The following is a 20,310-nucleotide window of genomic DNA, read 5'->3' as shown; positions in this document are numbered from 1 at the left end:
TCAATATTTTCGTCAGCTGGATACAGTATGACTACTTACTGAAATACCGTGGGAGTGAGCAAAAGGGCGAGAGCGGGAGCTGGTAGCGAGTGAGGAGCGCGAGCGCATCCTCACTAAACGGCAAAATTCTGTACTTAGAACCAACCTGCAAAACACAGCTTTAAAGAGATCGAAATGGTAAGGAATAAAAGCATCAAGACTCGACCGATGGTTAAGAGGGTGCAAGAAGGTCTGAATCAAAGGTCTTGCTGAATACATATAAACTGATATAATAATAATAATAATAACAACAACAACAACAACAACAACAAACATGAATGAAGAAAAGGAAAACAAGTCTCAGAATTACTCAAATTCGACTTTCGCACGGGAAAAATAAAAGCGTTTAAATTTCCGCAGGAGTCCCTCAGGGTCAGTGGTGAGTTTATCCACTCGGCTCACGAGATTCTATCAGATATAAACCAAAACCGCGCCACGGAACTCTGTGGACAAGTTTTAAAATGGACTTTCTCGTTTACGGTATGGAAATATCGCTTGTTCAACCAAATGTATCGCTTATTGAATTAGCATTCTCTTCTAGAAGAATTGTTTTGGTGTTACTTATATAAACTTTAATTTCAGCTGACTTTTGCGTTCTCAACAATGAAGCTTATTTGGATAGCACAAATATACTTCACGGTAGGACGCTTTTATCCAAATCACTATTTTTCATGAACACGATTAGGGCTTGCCATAAGTTACTCGGCAACTTTTTGGCAACTTTTCGTATTTCGAGCAACTTTTTGCACACTGAGCAATTTCTAGTTTTCTAGATATCGGAGCAGCTTTTAGTGCTGTAATTGGCCATGTATACTTCCATAGTTTACAATGTTTCAGTAGACAACTTGTGAATTTCTTTAATTTTTTTTTTAAAATTTTTGTTAAAAAAATTTAAAAAGATTTTTAAAAAGTTTTGATATTGATGCGTAGTATTCACTCATACGTATTGTGAAAAAATTTATTTAGCGACGCTGCGGGTTACAACACAAAATTGCACAAAAATGCTTATAAATGTTACTTTTGTTGCAGAGCTTGCATATTTTTGCATCAGACCAAATAAAAGAAGAGAGAAAAACGTTTTGGCTTTTTAGCAACTTTTGAGCAACTTTCGTCACCAAAGGCAACTTTTGAGCAACTTTTTGAGAACTTTCGGGCAACTTTTTGGGAAATCTCGAGCAACTTGTGGCAAGCCCTAAACACGATCTTTGTGTCGTTCACCTATTTATTATTATGCAGCATTCTAGATGTTAGCCTCACTGCTGCCATTAAGTGAAGTCTGCTGACTTTGCACTTTCCGTTCGGAACTACTCGTTGATAGATGTAGCGGGGTCTTTAGAGCCCCACGGTATTTACAGACGCGATGAATCATGAAACTTGTAACCTAAGTAGACCCACTTTATTTTTTCTTTATTTAGTTTGTTTTGTTCGTCATTTCCGCCACTCCTTTTAGTTTCGAAATATGTGTTGCGACATCCACCATTATATAATATTGTAATTTCATTCATAATTGTTGGCTTCCTACCAGAGCTTGAATTGTAAGTATAATTTAAGTGCACTTGGAACTTACTTTGAGTGTGAAGAGGTAAAATGTACTTTAATAGATGGACTTTACTTATTAGTGACCATGGAAGCGTTGGTAGATCAACGAAGCCGAAGTGCGGTCTACACCACATAAGGCTACCTTTAGCATTTAATTTACAGGTACCCATTCCTACATCTGGGTGGAGAGAGGCACTGAAAATAAAGTGTCTTGCCTGGGAACACAACTCAATGACCCTGGCAAGGCCTTAAACCTGAAGTCCTGGTTACTAACCATTAGGTCTCCCTACCCGCACTTTCCTCATTTTAAACGTTACAATGTCATTTATAGTAACCAGGATACATAAAATTTTACTGTTTTACTCTACATCGCAACATGACATTTTTCAAAATTCTTGTATAATTTACAAAGAAGTTATATCAGTATTTGCTTCAATGGCAAAACCAATATCAGGTATTTCCTGTTTACAAGTACAGTGTAAACTATGCATTAACACTTGTAGATTTCATACATTATGAAACTAGTATAATTATGCTAAGGCCAGAGAAGTCATCTTTTCTCGGCCTGCAGACATTTCTGGTTTGGCCAAATTTGACTTGCTTTTGATCATAATGGTACAAAATTCTCTAAATTTCAGCTCAACTGAGCTTGATGTCTCTACAAGACAAAAACTTATGGTCATGATTCAATTTAACACCTGGAGTACTTACTGGTGATGGGTGCTTATAAGAGACAGGGTGCTATTTGCACATAAACATCTGGAGGTGACACAGTTCTTATTATAAATAAACAACAACAAATACTTTAACTTGTGAACTGTAACAATAGGGGCTCTCAAGATCAAAACTGTTGCTTCTAATGGTACATGAATCTTGCTACACTATTTTTAATACGGTACGTGTATGTTGAAGCAGTTTCCCTCCAAATTAACAAGCTACTCAGAAACTATCATGAGTTACATGCACAGTAAGAGTTTCTAAAAAGTAAACCAGTGCATACTGCAATGACCTGTTCATTACAGTCCAGGCCAAAAGAATAACTTTTTTGTCAAGGTATATGCCGGCTCTGACACTTGCTTTGTCGTAATTTCACCCATTTCGCTGATCCTCTGATTCACCATAGTGAGCATGCTAAGCAGATCCTCATGGCATGCATGCTCACGAAAAACCTCCACAATACAGCGGACAAAACGGCTTCCTTGACGTGGATTTCTGAATGATGCATAGCCACTGATAGTCGAATTTGCAATCAAAATATCTGCATGCACTGGAATAGCCTTACTAAGTTTAAAGTTAAAGTCTCTGTCACTGCTCTCTTCACTGTCATTAGTTGATGGTTCCCGGCCTTGCTCGGAGGGGCTCTGTGGAGCATCAGCTACAACACCTTGTTCTTTACGGGGACCTCTGCATGCCTGAATGAAAATGATTTTTGGCTTTCCCTTTAACGTTGGACATACTGTACTACTCAAAAAGTCTCGCACAGACTCAATGGGAACTGTCTCTCCATCGGCCCCATAGAATTGACCGTCTTGGCCATGACTCATAAGCCATAAAACAAAGCAGTCATAGTGTGTGTGATCATATTGAGCAATGTCATCTAATATCTTCAAAATCTCTTTTCTTCCCTTATTTCTTTCGATTTTCACTTTAAAATCCAGTGCTTCAAACAACTTCTCGAGTGCTTCAACATCTTCGTTTGACCCAAGTCGTACATCCAATTTTTCTTGTTCTTGCTCTTTCTGTGTGGATTCAGTGCTATGGTTAAACACCTCATTGTTTATGATCAGTGTTATTCCTCTGGGTTTTGATTTCATGGGGTACACCAGATCAGATTCTGGCCTGTTGTGATGGAGAATTTTCGTCAGGTCCGTTGGTTTAACAAAGGGGGCCGCTTCATCTCCAGGTGGTGGGTGAAAATGATCCTCTGAATTCTGACTATAAACAGCACCTGTTTCTGTGTTACCAAGCTGTGGAGGATGTTCAGTTGCTGTTGGGCTTAGAGCTGTAAAAATATATTAATATGCAGAAATCAGTAAAGGTGCACTGCAAACCCTAAAATTATTTAAAGAATTTGATCATACATTTGAAGTATGCAGTAGATGTTACGATTATCAGTTGAGTAAAGTGGGACGGAGCTTTGGTGATGAAGTTTTGCACATAAAATTATGGTGTTGCCACAGGCAACTTTCCATGTTTCCAATTATGGTAACAATATCATCACCTGCAATTTCTCAGACTTCGCTGTCAGTGACATCAAAGGCTGACAAGTTGCCACTGGAAATGGAGCCAGTTGCCCATGACAACAACACAAGTTGAATGTTTAAACTGGGGGCTCGTTTCCCGAAAGCCCCGGAAACGTTTCGGGCCCGTAAAGCCATAGCAAAATCTTGAACCTTACGATAACAGAGCTGTTTTATTCACATATTTTTAATATGAAGAGAAGTTCCCTTCATACAAGAAGTTTCAGGCGCATGCACTTCTCCGTTTTTAGATATAGGTAAAGCCTGCATGCGAGCCAAGTGGCCCATCAGGCCGGAGCTTATCCTGGTTTCTGAAGCATGAGGCCACTAGGAGTATTTCTACTCCCCCCTGGATGGGATGCTAGTCCATCGCAGGGTTACCCCCAGCATTAAGTTCGCCGGTACCCATTTATACACCTGGGTGAAGAGAGGCACTGTGAGAGTAAAGTGTCTTGCCCAAGAACACAACACAATGTCCCCGGCCAGGGTTTGCACCCGGACTGCTCGATCCGGAGACGAGTGCACTAACCATGAGGCCACCGCGCCTCCCCTTTCCGGGGCTTTCGAGAAACGAGCCCCTGGTCACCAAACTTTTGTCATGCCTTACTCAAGTGATAATCATAAAACAAGATTAATGAAAATTATTTTCAACCGGACAATTAAAACAACAGTACATGACAACAAAATGATATAAACATGTATCACGGATTTCAAAATGTCTGTGAGCCTCTGATGAAGTTTGGGGCTTAAGTGATACCAGGCTAAGGACATTAAACAGCTAGAACTCAGTTTTATTATTTATTCAGTTCATAATATAATTGTCTAAACACAAGTGCCAATTGCAGCTCACGAACCACAATCTGGGAACTTGCTGAATTATGGCAACCTATAAACTCATTCCATCTCCATAGGAAAAGACACCTCAAATACATAGTCAAAAGAAAAGAATTAAAAAACAGCTTATAAAATACCTTTGGGAACAAAAGAGGCAAGTTCTTGGTGCACGTGCAAGTTGGTCATGCCACTTGCAAGATTTCCCATTCTTGACCCTACAAAAAAACTTTGAATCAAGACTACTGTTGTATTTACATGAAAAAGCACCACAAAGCTCTGCAAGTTTCTTGAGATTGCTAGTTTGAGGGGAGCAAATTCAACAATTCATTTTATTTCACAATTCTTGGTATAGAGTGATAGCCAGCTCTATAAGCTTTAATTTGATATAGGGGTTTAGGCATCTAGAGTTTAAAACTGAAGTGCTACATCCCTTGGACACAAGACACCTCGAAAGGTGCTCTAAAGGTATACAGTACCCTTAAGATAGGTGTGTACCATGAAGGGGTCTTAAATCCTGACCTTATGGGATGAAGTAAACAAAAATTGATACCCTATTCAAGGGGAAAAAAGTTAAGAATGGTATGGGCAGGTCAACTTAGTTTATTTCAATTCTGTAACATAGATCCTAAGCATCAAGCATTGAATTTGTTTTTCATTAAGCTGGGCATTTATGCACTGGAATTTTAGCTTAACAATTTAGCTACCCTATCTAAAGATCACAACAGGGGCAAAAATAATACCCTATTTAAGAATCAGGAACCTCAAAAACCATACCCTATGGAGGCAGCGTGGCCGTGTGGCTAGGGCACCGGACTTGAAATCTGGAGGTCGTGGGTTTAAGTCCCATTCAGACCACTTAGCTGGAGTTGTTTCTCGGTAGATCCTAGTTCGACTCCTGGGTCATGCTTGCAAATAGCCAACTGGTCTGCCTCCCGCCAGTTGGGATTTTTAAGCCCATTACGTTTAGTTGATATATTTGTTTCTTTCATTTTAAGTGGCATGCCTGTGAACTAGCTAGGTGTAGCTAAGCGCATTGATCACTATAAACAACAACACATTTGAACCCTGTCCTGTAGCCCCCTATGCAGACACTCTTTGGGTTCGTCATGCAATCATCCTTCCCCACAAACATCTGCTGAAACACAGGGTTACCGTATTTACCTGATTAAATGCTGCCCTCGAATAAACACCAAATTTTAGACCAGAAATATTAATAAATGCCGCCCTTGAATAAACACTGCGCATTTATTTTAATATTTAATAAACCCAAAAAGCAACTGCGGTAATAATCAAGTTTGAGCAAGCCTAAAAAATATATTTTCCTTGATTGTAACAATGTTTTGATATCAATACATTCAAAGCTCGAAGGAATATAATCGAAACACGAGACCAATATATGGCAGTTCAGCCTACACAAGCTTAAGAAATTTACTTTCGTTGATAACAATGTTTTTCAGTTTGAAGTGAGTACACTTCAGTGCTCTTTCAATGCCCTTACCATACTGTTGTTTGCAAGAAAACAATTGGATTAATAAATGCCGCCCTCGTATAAACACCGCCCTCAAATAAACGCTACACTCAAATCACAAAAAATTTAATAAACCCTGCGGCGTTTAATCTAGTAAATCTTGTATTTACTTAACACAATCACGGCACACTTTCTGATCAAGGCAGTGACCTTTGGACTCCGAGAAATTTTGCAAGAAACTTCAGCGGATACCATCATGGCCTTTTAATGAGTATGTGGACATTACTGTCAATTTAAATTTATACCTTACCAGCAAGAAGCTATAGAGTATTCTAACATGCGAAGAAATAGATGGACGTGTCAGTGCACAGACATTCATTTGGCTAGTTCCTCTTAAATTCTGGAGGCCTGCAGCAACTTCAGAAGTGATCACAAGACCCCACAATACTAGAGTGGCCCTTCACCCAGTGTGAAACATTTCTGATGTTCTGTTTAAATCTCCCTCAAGAAACTATAGTGTATTTCACCATGAAAAAGATGAAGGATCATAAATCTATGAACTCGGACTGGATTAGACCCAGGATTTGAAAAATTGCATATTCACTTTGACATGCAACAGTTCGCATTGTAGTTCTCTTCCCAAGCATGGATAGCATCCATGCCCCAATTAGGCCTGTTCAGTTAATAATTAGCTTTTTATTACACAACGAGCCAGCACTGATTGGCTCTAAAGTAATTTCTACGTGATTTCCAGCTGATCTAAATGAACAAAGGGAAAGGAATGTGCTGTTTGTTTCAGCAGATGTTTGTGGGGGAGGAAGATTACATGACGATCCCAAAGAGCATCTGCGTAAGAGGCTTCCTATCCTGTGGCACATACCTATATAGCCCAATCACAATCTCATCCCCAGAGTCTTTGTTCCCCTTGACCAGCAGTCGGAAAACGTGAGCTCTGGGAACAACCATTTCAGGTGTGTGTTATAGATGAAGAAAATCTGAGACTGCGTAGTGAAACTGGATGGGCAGAATTCGGTTATTTCAAAATGGTTGCTCCCAAAGCTCTCGTTTTCTGACCGCTGGTCAAGGGGAACAAAGACTCCGAGAACGAGATTGGCCCAATCGGTGAAGCTCTACCATTTGAACAATGTTTTTCTAGGGTCTGAAAGTGAAATTAAGGATCTCCTGCATTTCAATTTTTTTTTTAGTTTTGCATCTGTGATACTGTGAGGAATTGCCTCCCTCCCTCCTCCCTCTTCCTCACCTGTACAGTATGGGGCCCAGTTCTCGGCAACAAAAAACGTAAACTTGTACTTCTTACCTTGGAATAGCCGTAAGGACTTAAAATTTCACGCACAACTAGCTTCAGCATTCAGTTTACACATGTAGAGCTATCGACTGCTCAACGCTGTTTTCTCCCGAGGAATAACGAAAATGGAGGCTTCGTTCGTGGGCCCAGTTGTCGGCCACCGGGCCCAGTTGTCGGCCACAAAAGAGTGCGCGCGATTCCTCAGAATAAACAACGCTTTATTACCATTTTTTGTTGTTAAATCACTTATAAGGCTTGTGTTTTGATATTTTGATCACAAATTATCCTTAAAGTGCTTTGTTTCATGTTAGAAAAGGAAGTTTTTTGCACACCTAGTTTTTCTCTCAAGTGCAGTCAAGCGAGGCTAAAAAAGAGTTGGGTATTTAAAACGGGGTTAAGTCAGAGCTCAAAGTTTTCAACATGCCACCCCATTACAACTTTATTTTTACAACTGACCGACTGACTGACGAATACTCCACACAAAACTATGAGCGCTTTTAGTGTTGAAGGCGAGCAGGGTGGCCGAGAATAGACAAATATGCAAAAGTACTAAGGAAATATTGGAGTGAGTTTAGGTCAAAGAATTAAACAGGCCAGGAAAAGTTTATGTTTAACAGATAGCTTTATCACTCTACGTCCTTTATGCCAAGAATTGGCTCATTTGGGCTTTCTAAACGGACAAAATATAAACTTGAATTAAACCATGTAATTCGAGTAGCTGTAAACAAACAAGTTTTCGGGGAAACCGAATTCACCTACCTTCGCGTCACCTCGACGTGCTCACAGAAAAACTCGGCAGGACGAAACAAAACTCGGCAGAACGGAAGACAAGGAATCAAGCTACCTTTGGAAACAATTGCTTTTTATTCAGATTCATTTGTGGCACGAAAAATAAACGCTGAACAAAAAGTGACCGAGAACTGGGCCCCACACTGTAGCGTTTCCGGCATTACGCATATAGCTTCATGTTGGGATTACTTATTTTAAGGAATACTTACCAGCTCCCTTGCGCCCTTGCTAAACGTTCTTTCATCAAATTGGCTGTTGTCTTAAAGCATTACTTGTTATTGATTTCCATATTATTAGTCATGATCTATGATAAGAATGCAGTACACAAACCTAAACCCTCTTGCACTTGAGATCGCATTCGTGCCTCTGCCTCCCCCGGAACTGGCATTTGTAGCAAATTGTACAAATGCCGCTGAGTTTGTTGCAAAGAGTCTACAACAATGGTTACCTCGCTATCTCCCAGGCGTTCTACTTTCTCTAAGAGCACCTCGGCTTGCTTTTTTCTCGTCTTCTCGCATTTGACTTCAGCCATGTCGTCCTCATCGAAAACTTCTTCCTGATAAAGAATGTTTACGAGTTTCTTCGGTTCTAGATCTCGCAGAATCGCCGCATAACACTTTCTCAGTCTGTGTTTGTAGTAGGGAGCTGCCATCGTGTTAGAGAATGTTCAGAAGAGCCACATTTCTTTGCCAAATAATCTACTCTTTGCCGAAATTAACAGGGAAGTTTGAATTAATATTTCGGGGTATTACCCGCCTATCGGGACTTTTCCCTAATCCCACAAGTCTCTTGGGCTGATGATGTCATCAGCAATTCGAGTGACTTTGACAATTGAGTGAATGTTACACAAAGTAGTTACTGATTACTTAGTTGACCTTTGTTCCACTCCAGAGTGAATTGATTGAATCACGTGGGATTAGTTGCATGTCACTAATCCCGCTTGAACTTATCCACTCCTCACGTGATTCTATCAGAAAAGCCAGAGAATCCTTTTTAGTGCAAAGTACTATTGAGGTTAGGATATTAGGAAAGATACTTTAAGTAAACGAAATGCTAGTTCGTGATCGAAAACGTGGCCCTCTGCCTAGGTGTCAATATTTTTGTCAGCTGGATACAGTATGACTACTTACTGAAATACCGTGGGAGTGAGCAAAAGGGCGAGAGCGGGAGCTGGTAGCGAGTGAGGAGCGCGAGCGCATCCTCACTAAACGGCAAAATTCTGTACTTAGAACCAACCTACAAAACACAGCTTTAAAGAGATCAAAATGGTAAGGAATAAAAGCATCAAGAAGACTCGACCGATGGTTAAGAGGGTGATAATGACTTAGAAACAATGATATCGTCCTTCGGGTTGCAAGAAGGTCTGAATCAAAGGTCTTCCTGAATACATATAAACTGATATAATAATAATAATAATAACAACAACAACAACAACAAACATGAATGAAGGAAAGGAAAACAAGTCTCAGAATTACTCAAATTCGACTTTCGCACGGGAAAAATAAAAGCGTTTAAATTTCCGCAGCAGTCCCTCAGGGTCAGTGGTGAGCTTATCCACTCGGCTCACGTGATTCTATCAGATATAAACCAAAACCGCGCCACGGAACACTGTGGACAAGTTTTAAAATGGACTTTCTCGTTTACGGTATGGAAATATCGCTTGTTCAACCAAATGTATCGCTTATTGAATTAGCATTCTCTTCTAGAAGAATTGTTTTGGTGTTACTTATATAAACTTTAATTTCAGCTGACTTTTGCGTTCTCAACAATGAAGCTTATTTGGATAGCACAAATATACTTCACGGTAGGACGCTTATATCCAAATCACTATTTTTCATGAACACGATTAGGGCTTGCCATAAGTTGCTCGGCAACTTTTTGGCAACTTTTCGTATTTCGAGCAATTTTGTTTGTTTCGAGCTACTTTTTGCATACTGAGCAATTTCTAGTTTTCTAGATATCGGAGCAGCTTTTAGTGCTGCAATTGGCCATGTATACTTCTATAGTTTACAATGTTTCAATAGAAAACTTGTGAATTTCTTTAATTTTTTAAAATTAAAAAAAAATTTTTTTTCAAATTTTTGTTAAAAAAAATTTAAAAAGAGTTTTAAAAAGTTTTGATATTGATGCGTAGTATTTACTCATACGTATTGTGAACAAATTTATTTAGCGACGCTGCGGGTTACAACACAAAATTGCACAAAAATGCTTAGAAATGTTACTTTTGTTGCAGAGCTTGCATATTTTTGCATCACACCCAATAAAAGAAGAGAGAAACAAAAAGTTTGGCTTTTTTAGCAACTTTTGAGCGACTTTCGTCACAAAAAGCAGCTTTTGGCTTTTTTTGGAGCAACTTTTGAGCAACTTTTTGAGAAATTTCGGGCAACTTTTTGGGAAATCTCGAGCAACTTGTGGCAAGTCCTAAACACGACCTTTATGTCCTTCACCTATTTTTTTATTATGTAGCAGTATAGATATTAGCCTCACTGCTGCCATTAAGTGAAGTCTGCTGACTTCGCACTTTCCGTTCGGAACTGCTCGTTAATAGATGTAGCGGGGTCTTTGGAGCCCCACGGTATTAACAGACGCGATGAATCATGAAACTTGTAACCTAAGTAGACCCATTTTATTTTTACTTTATTTAGTTTGTTTTGTTCGTCATTTCCGCCACTCCTTTTAGTTTCGAAATATGTGTTGCGACATCCACCATTATATAATATTGTAATTTCATTTCATAATTGTTCGCTTCACACTGGAGCTTGAATTGTAAGTATAATTTAAGTGCACTTGGAACTTACTTTGAGTGTGAAGGGGTAAAATGTACTTTAATAGATGGACTTTACTTATTAGTGACCATGGAAGCGTTGGTAGATCAAAGAGGCTGAAGTACGGTCTACACCACACTTGAGAACACACTTGACCAATAGGAAATGGAAGCCAACTGAAAGCGATGTGCAGCGTTGCTACAATTCTGATGAACGGACAGACGAACAACTGTCTTTTTCAAAGACAGCCTAAACCATCGCTTTTCATATCATTCCACACCTGAATGCAGTTCTGCAAATTGCAAACCAGCTGCTGTTTCAAGTTTCAACCAGGTCACTCGCTTTGCACCCGAACAACTCTGTTGAACATTGGACGAGTCGCACGGAAATTCATTGTTTATAGCGGATGCATGTCTCGGTTACAGCAATTTCTTTGCCGAAAACCGCGCTGTCGAGCCATTCTAGAGAAATACAGAAGATGTCGTTTGTTCCTTTGTGTTGCTGCTATGTATTCGTTAGCAACAAAGCAAGTATTTGCATTTCTTCACGATTTTCCTGCCGAACAATCGCATTTGTGACATGCATGACTGATTTTACTGCGAAAATGCTTCAAGTAATATACTTAGTCAAGTTTTTTAAAGTGCGACTTGAGATTTTCAAGTGCACTTGAGTGAAGTGCTTAATTGAAACTAACTTTATAGCTTCTAGTGTGAAGCCAACAAATTTAGTAACATCTGAAGAAGGCTGGTCTGGCCAGCCGAAATATTGTTTTAAATATACGACCGTGTGTCAGCCTTGCATTAGTCTTTTCCCGTCCTTTTTTTAATTGATTGATTAACAGTAATAGTAGTAATAGTATATGTTTATTGCGCCTTACTCTCCAAAGGGAGGTATTGATCTAGTTATAATAAAGGTTTGAACAGTAGCTAGTAAAAATATAACATAACATTTACCGTATCCGTATACAATTAATTGGAAAACTCATAGCGCTTATTACATTTGTGAATTGTAAGAATCTCTTTTCTTGTTTGCAACATTAAATGGATATATTTACCTGTTATTTTCGATTTAATCTTTACTGATTGTCTGCTTTAAGTAAATACTTGGTCCTCTCGTTATCACTTAAACTGGTGTAACGAGTGTCCGAGTTTAAAATATGCGAATATATGCAGCTCACGTCGTATAGTGGCATAACCCTGACAATACATCAAGAAATGCTGTTCATGTCCTGTGCAGTTTTCTTTGGATACTAAACATGTTCGATCTTCTACTGGGATTAATGCTCCTCTATTTTCACATTGATTGTTATTTTCATATTGATTATCATTATTGATTGATTGATTCCACAGTTCTCTCTCTCTTCCAGCAGTCTGTGATCACCTGATATTTCATTCCATAATCATTACATATGACGTCTCCTGAGCGCTGTGACCTCGTGATCTTGTGACATAAATTCCGTCTCGAGCTTGTGCAGTCAGATCAGTCGGAAATATCATTGTTGCCGGCGAGGGTTAGGAAAAGGACTTCGTTATCTAGGCGAAATCATATTCATAAGAGACCTGCCTTAAATAAGTTTAATCAAAACTGGACACAGGTAAGGTCATAAGGACCTCTTTTATTTTTCGAAAGGGTCAGGAAGCACCGAGAAATAACATTAGCAAACCACTCGACCACCTACTTAATAGTTCTAGTAATGCGCTTATGTTTGCCCCTGTTCAGAATGCCTGTCAAAGACTTGTCCATCAAGTACTTGTCTCAAACAGAGATTAATGTCGGCTGATCGAACGAGAACAACTGTGAAGTTTGCGTGAGGCACTCGTCAAGAACCTTATTGAATCATACATTTCCTCACAAACATCAGTGCAATGAATGCATAATCAAGTTATTTACCTTTGTAGTCAGTTATATAATAGTTATGGCTACAGATAGACATATTTGGCCAGCAAATGTTGATTTCAGTGTTGGGCATTGAAACAACCATTCATCAAGTACAACAGTTTTACTTAAAAATATTTGGATATTGATCAAAATATTGCGTTTCAGTTCGTTTTCCGCGTCTGGAAATTAAAATTGGCCGGTTCTACGCTCGGCTGCGGGCCAATGTAATCCGTATTTTGCGATGACGTTGTTAACTACTCCAGGTGGCAAAAGTTTTTATTCCTTGAACACATACACTAATAATGGGGGGTGTCGAGCTAAATTTATAAGTTTTTATACTTTTTAAATTTTAGAACTCTGCACTCTATATAACGACAATGCCTTAATAAATTAATACGATATTATTAAGCTGATTATGTAACAGACGTGATCATTTCATGGTACTGATATTGCCTGAGTAAGGCATAGTTCACAAGAACGACATAACAACATCGCAACATAGCAACATAGCAACATAACGACATAAGGAAATAATCGCTTATGTCGGTAATGTGAACGTAGACATAAGTTACATAAAGACTTAAGGTTAGGTGCAAACAAGACTTTAAAAATGGAGGAAGAAACACTTATTGCAACTCATTTTTCTGTTTCTTTTCTTCAACGACGGAAAACAAAGGGAGAAATGCCAGAAGAAAAGAGTCGATGAATGCATGAATGAATGAATGAATGAATGAATGAATGAACTTCATTTAAGTGTCTGAGTATTTAGCTTAGATAACTAATTGTGGACACTCAATTGAACGTAAAACGTAAAACTTATTAATCTATTTACAATCAATCATACGCCTGATCCTTCATCATGAAGCTAGGAGAGCACACGGCCAGTGCCACAAACTAGTCAGAGGGTTTAGTTTGGGGAATCGGGAATATTTTTCAGGTAAACGGTATTACAATTCCTGATCACACTTGACAGTCATCGGAATTTTGAAAATAGTGTTGGTGGCGGACTGGGCTCGACAATTCGTGTGCCGCTCTGATTGGTTTTTTGTTATGTTGTCAATCCCTCCATCCATCCATCCATCCATCCATCCATTTATGTTTTAAAACACGGACTAAAATATAATAATTTCTACCTATACAACTATATACAAACTTTAAATGTCTAAAATTCTAATAGCATTTTAAACGCACTTTGCACAATTTCCTGTACAGACGTAATTTGAAACTAGGTTCGCGAGGTCTTTTCTGCGGATGTTCGAGACAAAATTAATGATGTTAGAGTTGGCATTTGTCTGTCGCTATGTCCAAGTTTTGACCACAAATCAAATTATTATGTCGATGATGTTCACACTTGTTTTAACTGAAACATAACGACATAGACATAACGACATAAGGAAAAGATCAGTTTTTTCTATTATGTCATTATGTCAGGATCTTCACACTGGTGACATAACAACATAACGTCCTTAATTCTTATGTCGTTACGTCATTATGTCCGGCTTGAGTGAACAAAGGAGTAAGGAGCAAGCTACCTTGCTTTATTAAATATAGAAACTTAGCTTTCAAGCTCGTCTCACACGGAAACGGTGTTTCCTTCAAATTGGTTTACTTTAACCCCAGTCATTGACAGCTAAAACTTCGTTTTGTGCATGTGTATGACGTTCAAGCATATTCTATGTATGAAATGTGTTAAACAACCTGCATAGCCAAAAAGATATGCATTTTGAGTCTCGAAAATAATCGGAACAAGTGATTTTCCTATCTTTTTCTCACAGTGTCTTCTAAAATAAATTTTACCGGAGTGCTTGCCAGGTTTACTGAAAAACTGAAAAGACTCCCGTTGTGCCGTTACTAGTTTTACTAAAAACCACAAGGTACATTTTGTTTTTGCTACAAAGATGTCACTAATCACGTACACGCACATTAGAGCGGTTAATTAACAAGGGAAAATCGAGAAGAAACTAATAAGCTACTCAAAAATTGTTTCGAAACAGCACCAAGAGCTTAATTTTGTTTGGTCCCAAAAGATGGAGCGAAAACCTGTCTTTAAATGAAGATCATCGGGGAAAGACTTTTAAATCTCTGAGAACAGTATGCAAGGAAACGAAGTTAAGAGAATTTCAATTTTATTCATAGAACTGTCGTGACAAAGGGAGAACTATTCAAATATGGGATTAAACCGGACACCATCGACCACACCTTCATTCACTGCTCCTTCACTAAGTCATTCGTACAAAAAGTAACACTTTGGTTCACTAAAACAAACAACTCTCAAATCTCTCCAACTACTGCGCCCGGAAATAACGTGATAAAGAAATTTAATTACACAACACTATTTATGCGCTACTATATCTATGGTAGCAAACTAAACAATAAGTCTATTTCTCTTCACGATTTTATAGATGCGGTACAACAAAGATACATGTTTGAAAATTCCTGTAATTAAACAGGAACTGGAAAGCGCTCCTTCTTTAGTTTATATCTCTCCTATTTCTAAAAATATGAATATGCAAAATAGAGAATTATTTTTCAGTACAACTTGTACCCTTAGCCAGCCAAAAAAAAAAAAGATGAAATAGTGCATTATTCAGTGCAGTATTCAATGTATGGTAAATAATTCTTAGTGTAGGCAACCATAGCAAAATAATAATAATAAACAATAATAATAAAAGAAAAAAGAAGTAAAATTAATGTAAGATTAGTTATGTAATGCACTGTAGCGTAATGTAATTTTAAGTACATGTAATGTTTTGCAATGTATTGGGAATTACAAAAAGCTATTTTTACATATAAGAAATAGGTACAAGGTTTCTGATTATATTTTCAGTAAATCAACCGTGAACAAATGTAAAGAATACCAGTATCGTAGCTGTAGTAGTTTATCTCAGCAATATCTTTGTAACGCAAGTGACTTTAAATGTAATAAAAAAAAACAACAAAACAAAACAAAACAAAAACTAAGAGCTCAATAATGGTTGAGATAAATGATAAAGAATCCTGATTGGCCAATTCATGTAGTTGTTGGTCCTCTTATCTGCATGTCTTACTCGTGAAATAACACAGTATTGTAGCCTCATCGTTCTGGCCTTTACTGCAAGATTAAAAAGTGCAATTATTTTCTTTGCATTTAGTTGGGCTTCATGTAAGCCACAAAATTCCAATTTTCGATTGATCACCAGCCCTCTTTCTAGCTGGCACACAGTTCCAGCTATCTTAACCATATACAAGTGTTTCGATGTTATATATAGATTGCTAAGTGGTTGGCTCTTGTTAACTCGAAAGCGATCTTTAAGGTGTTCTTACAAGATTTCGTATGTGTTTTTTCTTTAGAATGAAGACCTGCGGGGAAGTCCTCTTTGGAATCTCGATTGATGAACACGTTCTTTTCAAAGTGTCACTGGCTCTTTTATGTTTCTTGTCTCTGTTATTGATATTGATTTCGATTCTCGCTGTCTGGCTCAGAAAAATACAACGTCGAGTGGTTAGCTTGACCATAAACACCTGCTCTCTCCCTCTGGTTATTTCCAACAAGAGAGCGGCAAATTTCAAGAAAAGAAATTCCTGGAAAAATTTGGTTGGTATTAATGCGTACGGACCGTTGGGTTTCGATGGAGATGGACCTCGCTCAGATTTACCTCAAGAAACTTCATTTGACAATTCCTTGGCGCCAGTGAACGATGAAAAATCTGCCCATGGCTCAAACACAGAAGGGGAAGTTGATGACAATTCAGCAGCACATTGCTCAACGAGTAACCATCCTGAACTGAACACTAAAGGTGACTGCAAACTGGAGAAGGATTACATGAGTTTAAAGAATTTAAAGCGTGCCAAAGATTACACGTATGCAAAACCCTGTGCCTCCCCACGAGTGAAGTCCAAAATGCGATGTGACGAGCGTCAAAATGGAAGAAACGAGAAGCAAAAGGACAACGCCCATGAAGAAGACAATGAATATCTCGTGGTCATCCATTCTGACAAATTATCCGCGTTATCAGAGGGAACTGAAAATGAGATGCCCTCCAATGAAGACGATTCTTTATACCTTATTCCCATTGATTCCAAGCCGGAGGAGAACGGACATCACAAGATGGAGAGCAAAAATGGGACGGAGCCCGAAGGAAAGAGCAACGTAAATGGTGTCTCAAAAGACGATGAGCGTGCATCACATCTTGATGATCCAGAAGAAGGTAAATATGGATACCTCTCCAGCCAGCATGTGGGAAAATTAACTACGTTTAGACATAATGCTGTGTTCCAACAAACACAACCTGAGGTCTCAAAGGATGTCGATGAAGATGACTTTGGTTATCTCATTGTGCAACACGTGGGAGATGGTGCTGCTGGAAAGGCAAGTACCAATACTCCAGTGGGCCAATTCCAAGCTGGAGGTACCTCAGAAAGCGATGGGTCAGTGAACCCATGTCATGGTGACGACAACAGCTATGAATACATACAGACGAAAGACCGGTCTGGGCCAGCTGACAACAATGATTCCAAACTCCAGAAGAACAACCCCACTGGCAAAGGTAAGCCTGTTACCAATTCGTCGGCCGAAGATAACCATGACTATCTCACTTCGGTTGTCCACGAAACGGCGGTGAACTCGTCAAAAGAGCAAGGACACTCCACTGACCAGATTTTCTCCATTATACACGACAGCAACAATAATAACAACGCTGGTGTGCAGTCAGAAGTAATTTACGTCAACCAGAACGGTGTCCAAAATCTTGGTGTTGAATGTTCAGATGTTGTCCCGGTTTACTCAAACAACGATGCACAACAACAATCTTCTATGTTTAACGACAACGCCGCCTTTTGCAGAGTCGAGGAAAGTCCACTTTATGACAACCTATGATGTAAGGAAAGTTTCATTTCTTGCTGCAAGAGGGATCTAACAGCAAGTATTAGGAACGTATTGCTAATTTTGCTTGGAGAGAGGCAGTTACTTTTTCTAAAGCAGTTGGTAAATAATTGACCTTTAATTTTAGTTTCTTTATGTACATTGTATCGTTCGCGAATAGTTAATATCGTTGCATCCTTTTGTTGTTAAGACCACTGGGCAACTAGAATGATCGTGCCACTTTAAGGTTACAGTATACCTTCGGGTTGGCAATTTTCTTCAAATTTGGATTTTTGGGTCAAAATAGTGGTCGAAGAATAATCTCTAATTTCTGAAAAAAAATTTTGAAAAAGGCTAAATACTGGCGGAGAAATGGCGGTTTTACGTTTTCACCGGAAGTAAAAGTTTACCTCTTGATTTACAGCCCTACGGCGCGTATGCAATCAACCGAGACGATTTTCGCGGGAATTACCTATATGGATGTCACGAATTGACTACTCAGTTGATCAGCATTGTTGTTCTGACTACCCAGTATTTTTGGTATTAGGCGTGTCTCTATTAAGTTATAAGTAAACATAGACCACGTTTAAACCATGGACCGGTTCGAAAAAGCGAAAACAGCGAAGAACGAATGAAAATACATCAATGAGTGAAGAAGCGAAAGTTCGCCACGCGGGTGAAGCTATAGTTATCGTATAAGGCGGGCAAATATTCGTGGTAAGAGAAAAGAAAGGTTCTGTAAAAATTTCGGAACTTGACAGCAATAACAGGGATGCTGACAGAGACTCTTCTGATGAGTCCGATATCGACGAATCGTCGGACTCATTGAGACCATTTGAAATATTATCCATGAACAGTTGCCCACACACAGTTGCTCTCGGCGCTTTCTTTTGTTTGTTTCCTTCGCTCAGCCACTCTAACGTTCGTATCCTTTTTAGTCTTCCCCATTTTGCCGGACCAGCTTCAAGAAAAACCGAGCTACAGAAAAATTCTCTCTCTGCCTTCGGTTCCTTGAGCGCATTGCGAAACACAAGAGTTTTTTAGAGATTCGCGCGTAAATTTCACCAGGAGGTTAACGGTAGTAAACTTTCCCTGCACTGATTGGCTTAGTTATCTGAGAACCCAGTTGAAGGCGTTTGTGGGCGGAGTTTGTTTGCGAAGCAGAAAATTTTTCTTAGCGCTGTTTTCTCGAATAAATTTTTTCACTTGAAGCAGACACTTTAAAGAGTTATAACTCAAAGGGAATTTGTTCAATTGCTCTTAAATTTGGACAGTGGCTAGTTTAACATATAAACTACAAAAGAATGTCTGCGAATTGTTAATTACGAAATACTTTTTCTTCGAGAGCGATTCTTGTACGATCACTGCACATTTTTTAAATCCTATTTCGAAAATGTTCTGTAACTTTTTACTGCAATTGAATATGCCAAAACGCAGACACGTTTTTTAAGCGCTTTGGGCCCTGAAACCGAGGAAAAAAATTAAATTGGCGGAAAACGAAATTCGCTTTGACTCGTAGCTTTCGAAAGGTGATTCGGGCGCTCGCATTTAGTGGTCGTGAAAAATTCGACAATTCATTTTCTTTCAAAATTCTTGGTATGGTTTGATAGCCAGCTCCATAAGCTTTAATTTGATATAGGGGTTTAGGTATCTACAGCTTAAACTGCACGCGCTACATCGCTTTCGCGCGAGACACCCCTGAAGGTGTACTGTAACCAAGAGGGTCACAATTGGTCTTCGTCTACTTGTACGAAAAATAGCCGGTTTGCTGTTACTGATTTTCAGGTATTCAACCCTAACATTTGCAAATCGTCGTCTTATTATAGTTAACATCGTGTAGTAAATCAATTTGTAAGTAGCTAGTCAATTTTTTCTCAATAATCTTCAGCGGTCAAATGGCCTAAATGTTAACGTCTACCGTGGAAAAGCAACATTTTGAATTGTTAAGTTTCATCGTCAAAAATAACCCGCCGTTATGATTCTCTCTTACCTAGTGCTGGCTTTATTTGTATCAGTTTTAAGTGCATTTGCTTGACACTAACTTTCATTTGATGGTCAGGGCGACACGTATGGGTTATTGACAACATAAGTGTGAGGTCAAGATGGCTGGATATTGGCCAAGTTCTTTTTTGCGTGTTTATGGACCGAGACGGAGTCGAGGTCCATAAACTCGCAAAAAATGAAAGAGGCCAATATCCAGCCATCTTGACCGAACAAGCTTGGTCAATAAAGGATTTATTATCTGGCTTTCAGGGAAATTTTTCTTGCGGGACACGGCGGGTAGTCCCGAGCGGGCAAGATGGCTCCATCTTGCCCGCTCGGGTAGCCAATCACAGCGCAGGATTTGATTCATCTTGCCGGATAACGACGCTAGCCATATAAAAATATGTATATTTATTTTTTATCCCTACAGACAGTAAATAGTTTCAAAATTTGAATTCTGGCACCTAACGTCGACCGGGTTTGATTCTCGGGGTGTGCAAACATAGTTCTTTGGGTTCTGTAAGTAAAATAAGTATAAGCATAAGAAAATTTTTTGTAATAAAATTAGCTCTGAATTCTCTTGTTGTAATAAGACATCATCGGAACAAAAATACGAGTATGGCCTATTA

General features: G+C 38.9%; 2 protein-coding genes and 1 long non-coding RNA gene across 3 annotated transcripts; 2 read left to right on the top strand and 1 right to left on the bottom strand.

Moving 5' to 3' along the window:
• Positions 1-1,425: 1,425 nt before the first annotated feature.
• Positions 1,426-9,001, bottom strand: LOC110063729 (caspase-3-like). The gene is made up of 3 exons (XM_089282196.1): positions 8,546-9,001; positions 4,790-4,867; positions 1,426-3,580 (listed from the first exon to the last, which is right to left on the bottom strand). The coding sequence occupies exons 1-3, from the start codon at positions 8,865-8,867 to the stop codon at positions 2,595-2,597; spliced, it is 1,386 nt and encodes a 461-aa protein (XP_089138322.1). The 5' UTR covers positions 8,868-9,001; the 3' UTR covers positions 1,426-2,594.
• A 1,308-nt stretch (positions 9,002-10,309) lies between these two features.
• LOC149116251 (uncharacterized) lies at positions 10,310-12,040 on the top strand. Its single transcript, XR_016205360.1, has 2 exons — positions 10,310-10,981; positions 11,066-12,040. It is a non-coding gene; the product is annotated as an uncharacterized LOC149116251 (long non-coding RNA).
• Positions 12,041-12,433: 393 nt separating this feature from the next.
• Positions 12,434-20,256, top strand: LOC110063704 (uncharacterized). The gene is made up of 2 exons (XM_020770701.2): positions 12,434-12,574; positions 16,189-20,256. Exon 2 carries the CDS (start codon positions 16,190-16,192, stop codon positions 17,711-17,713), a length of 1,524 nt encoding a protein of 507 aa, XP_020626360.1. The 5' UTR covers positions 12,434-12,574; position 16,189; the 3' UTR covers positions 17,714-20,256.
• The last annotated feature ends 54 nt before the right edge of the window (positions 20,257-20,310 follow it).

Source organism: Orbicella faveolata, unplaced genomic scaffold, assembly GCF_042242905.1.
Source record: "Orbicella faveolata isolate gen_17 unplaced genomic scaffold, um_ofav_v1 contig_12, whole genome shotgun sequence".
In the NCBI taxonomy this organism is placed as follows: Eukaryota; Metazoa; Cnidaria; class Anthozoa; order Scleractinia; family Merulinidae; genus Orbicella; species Orbicella faveolata.
The sequence above is the reverse complement of the archived record's forward strand: the minus strand, read 5'-3'. Positions and strand labels throughout refer to the sequence as shown.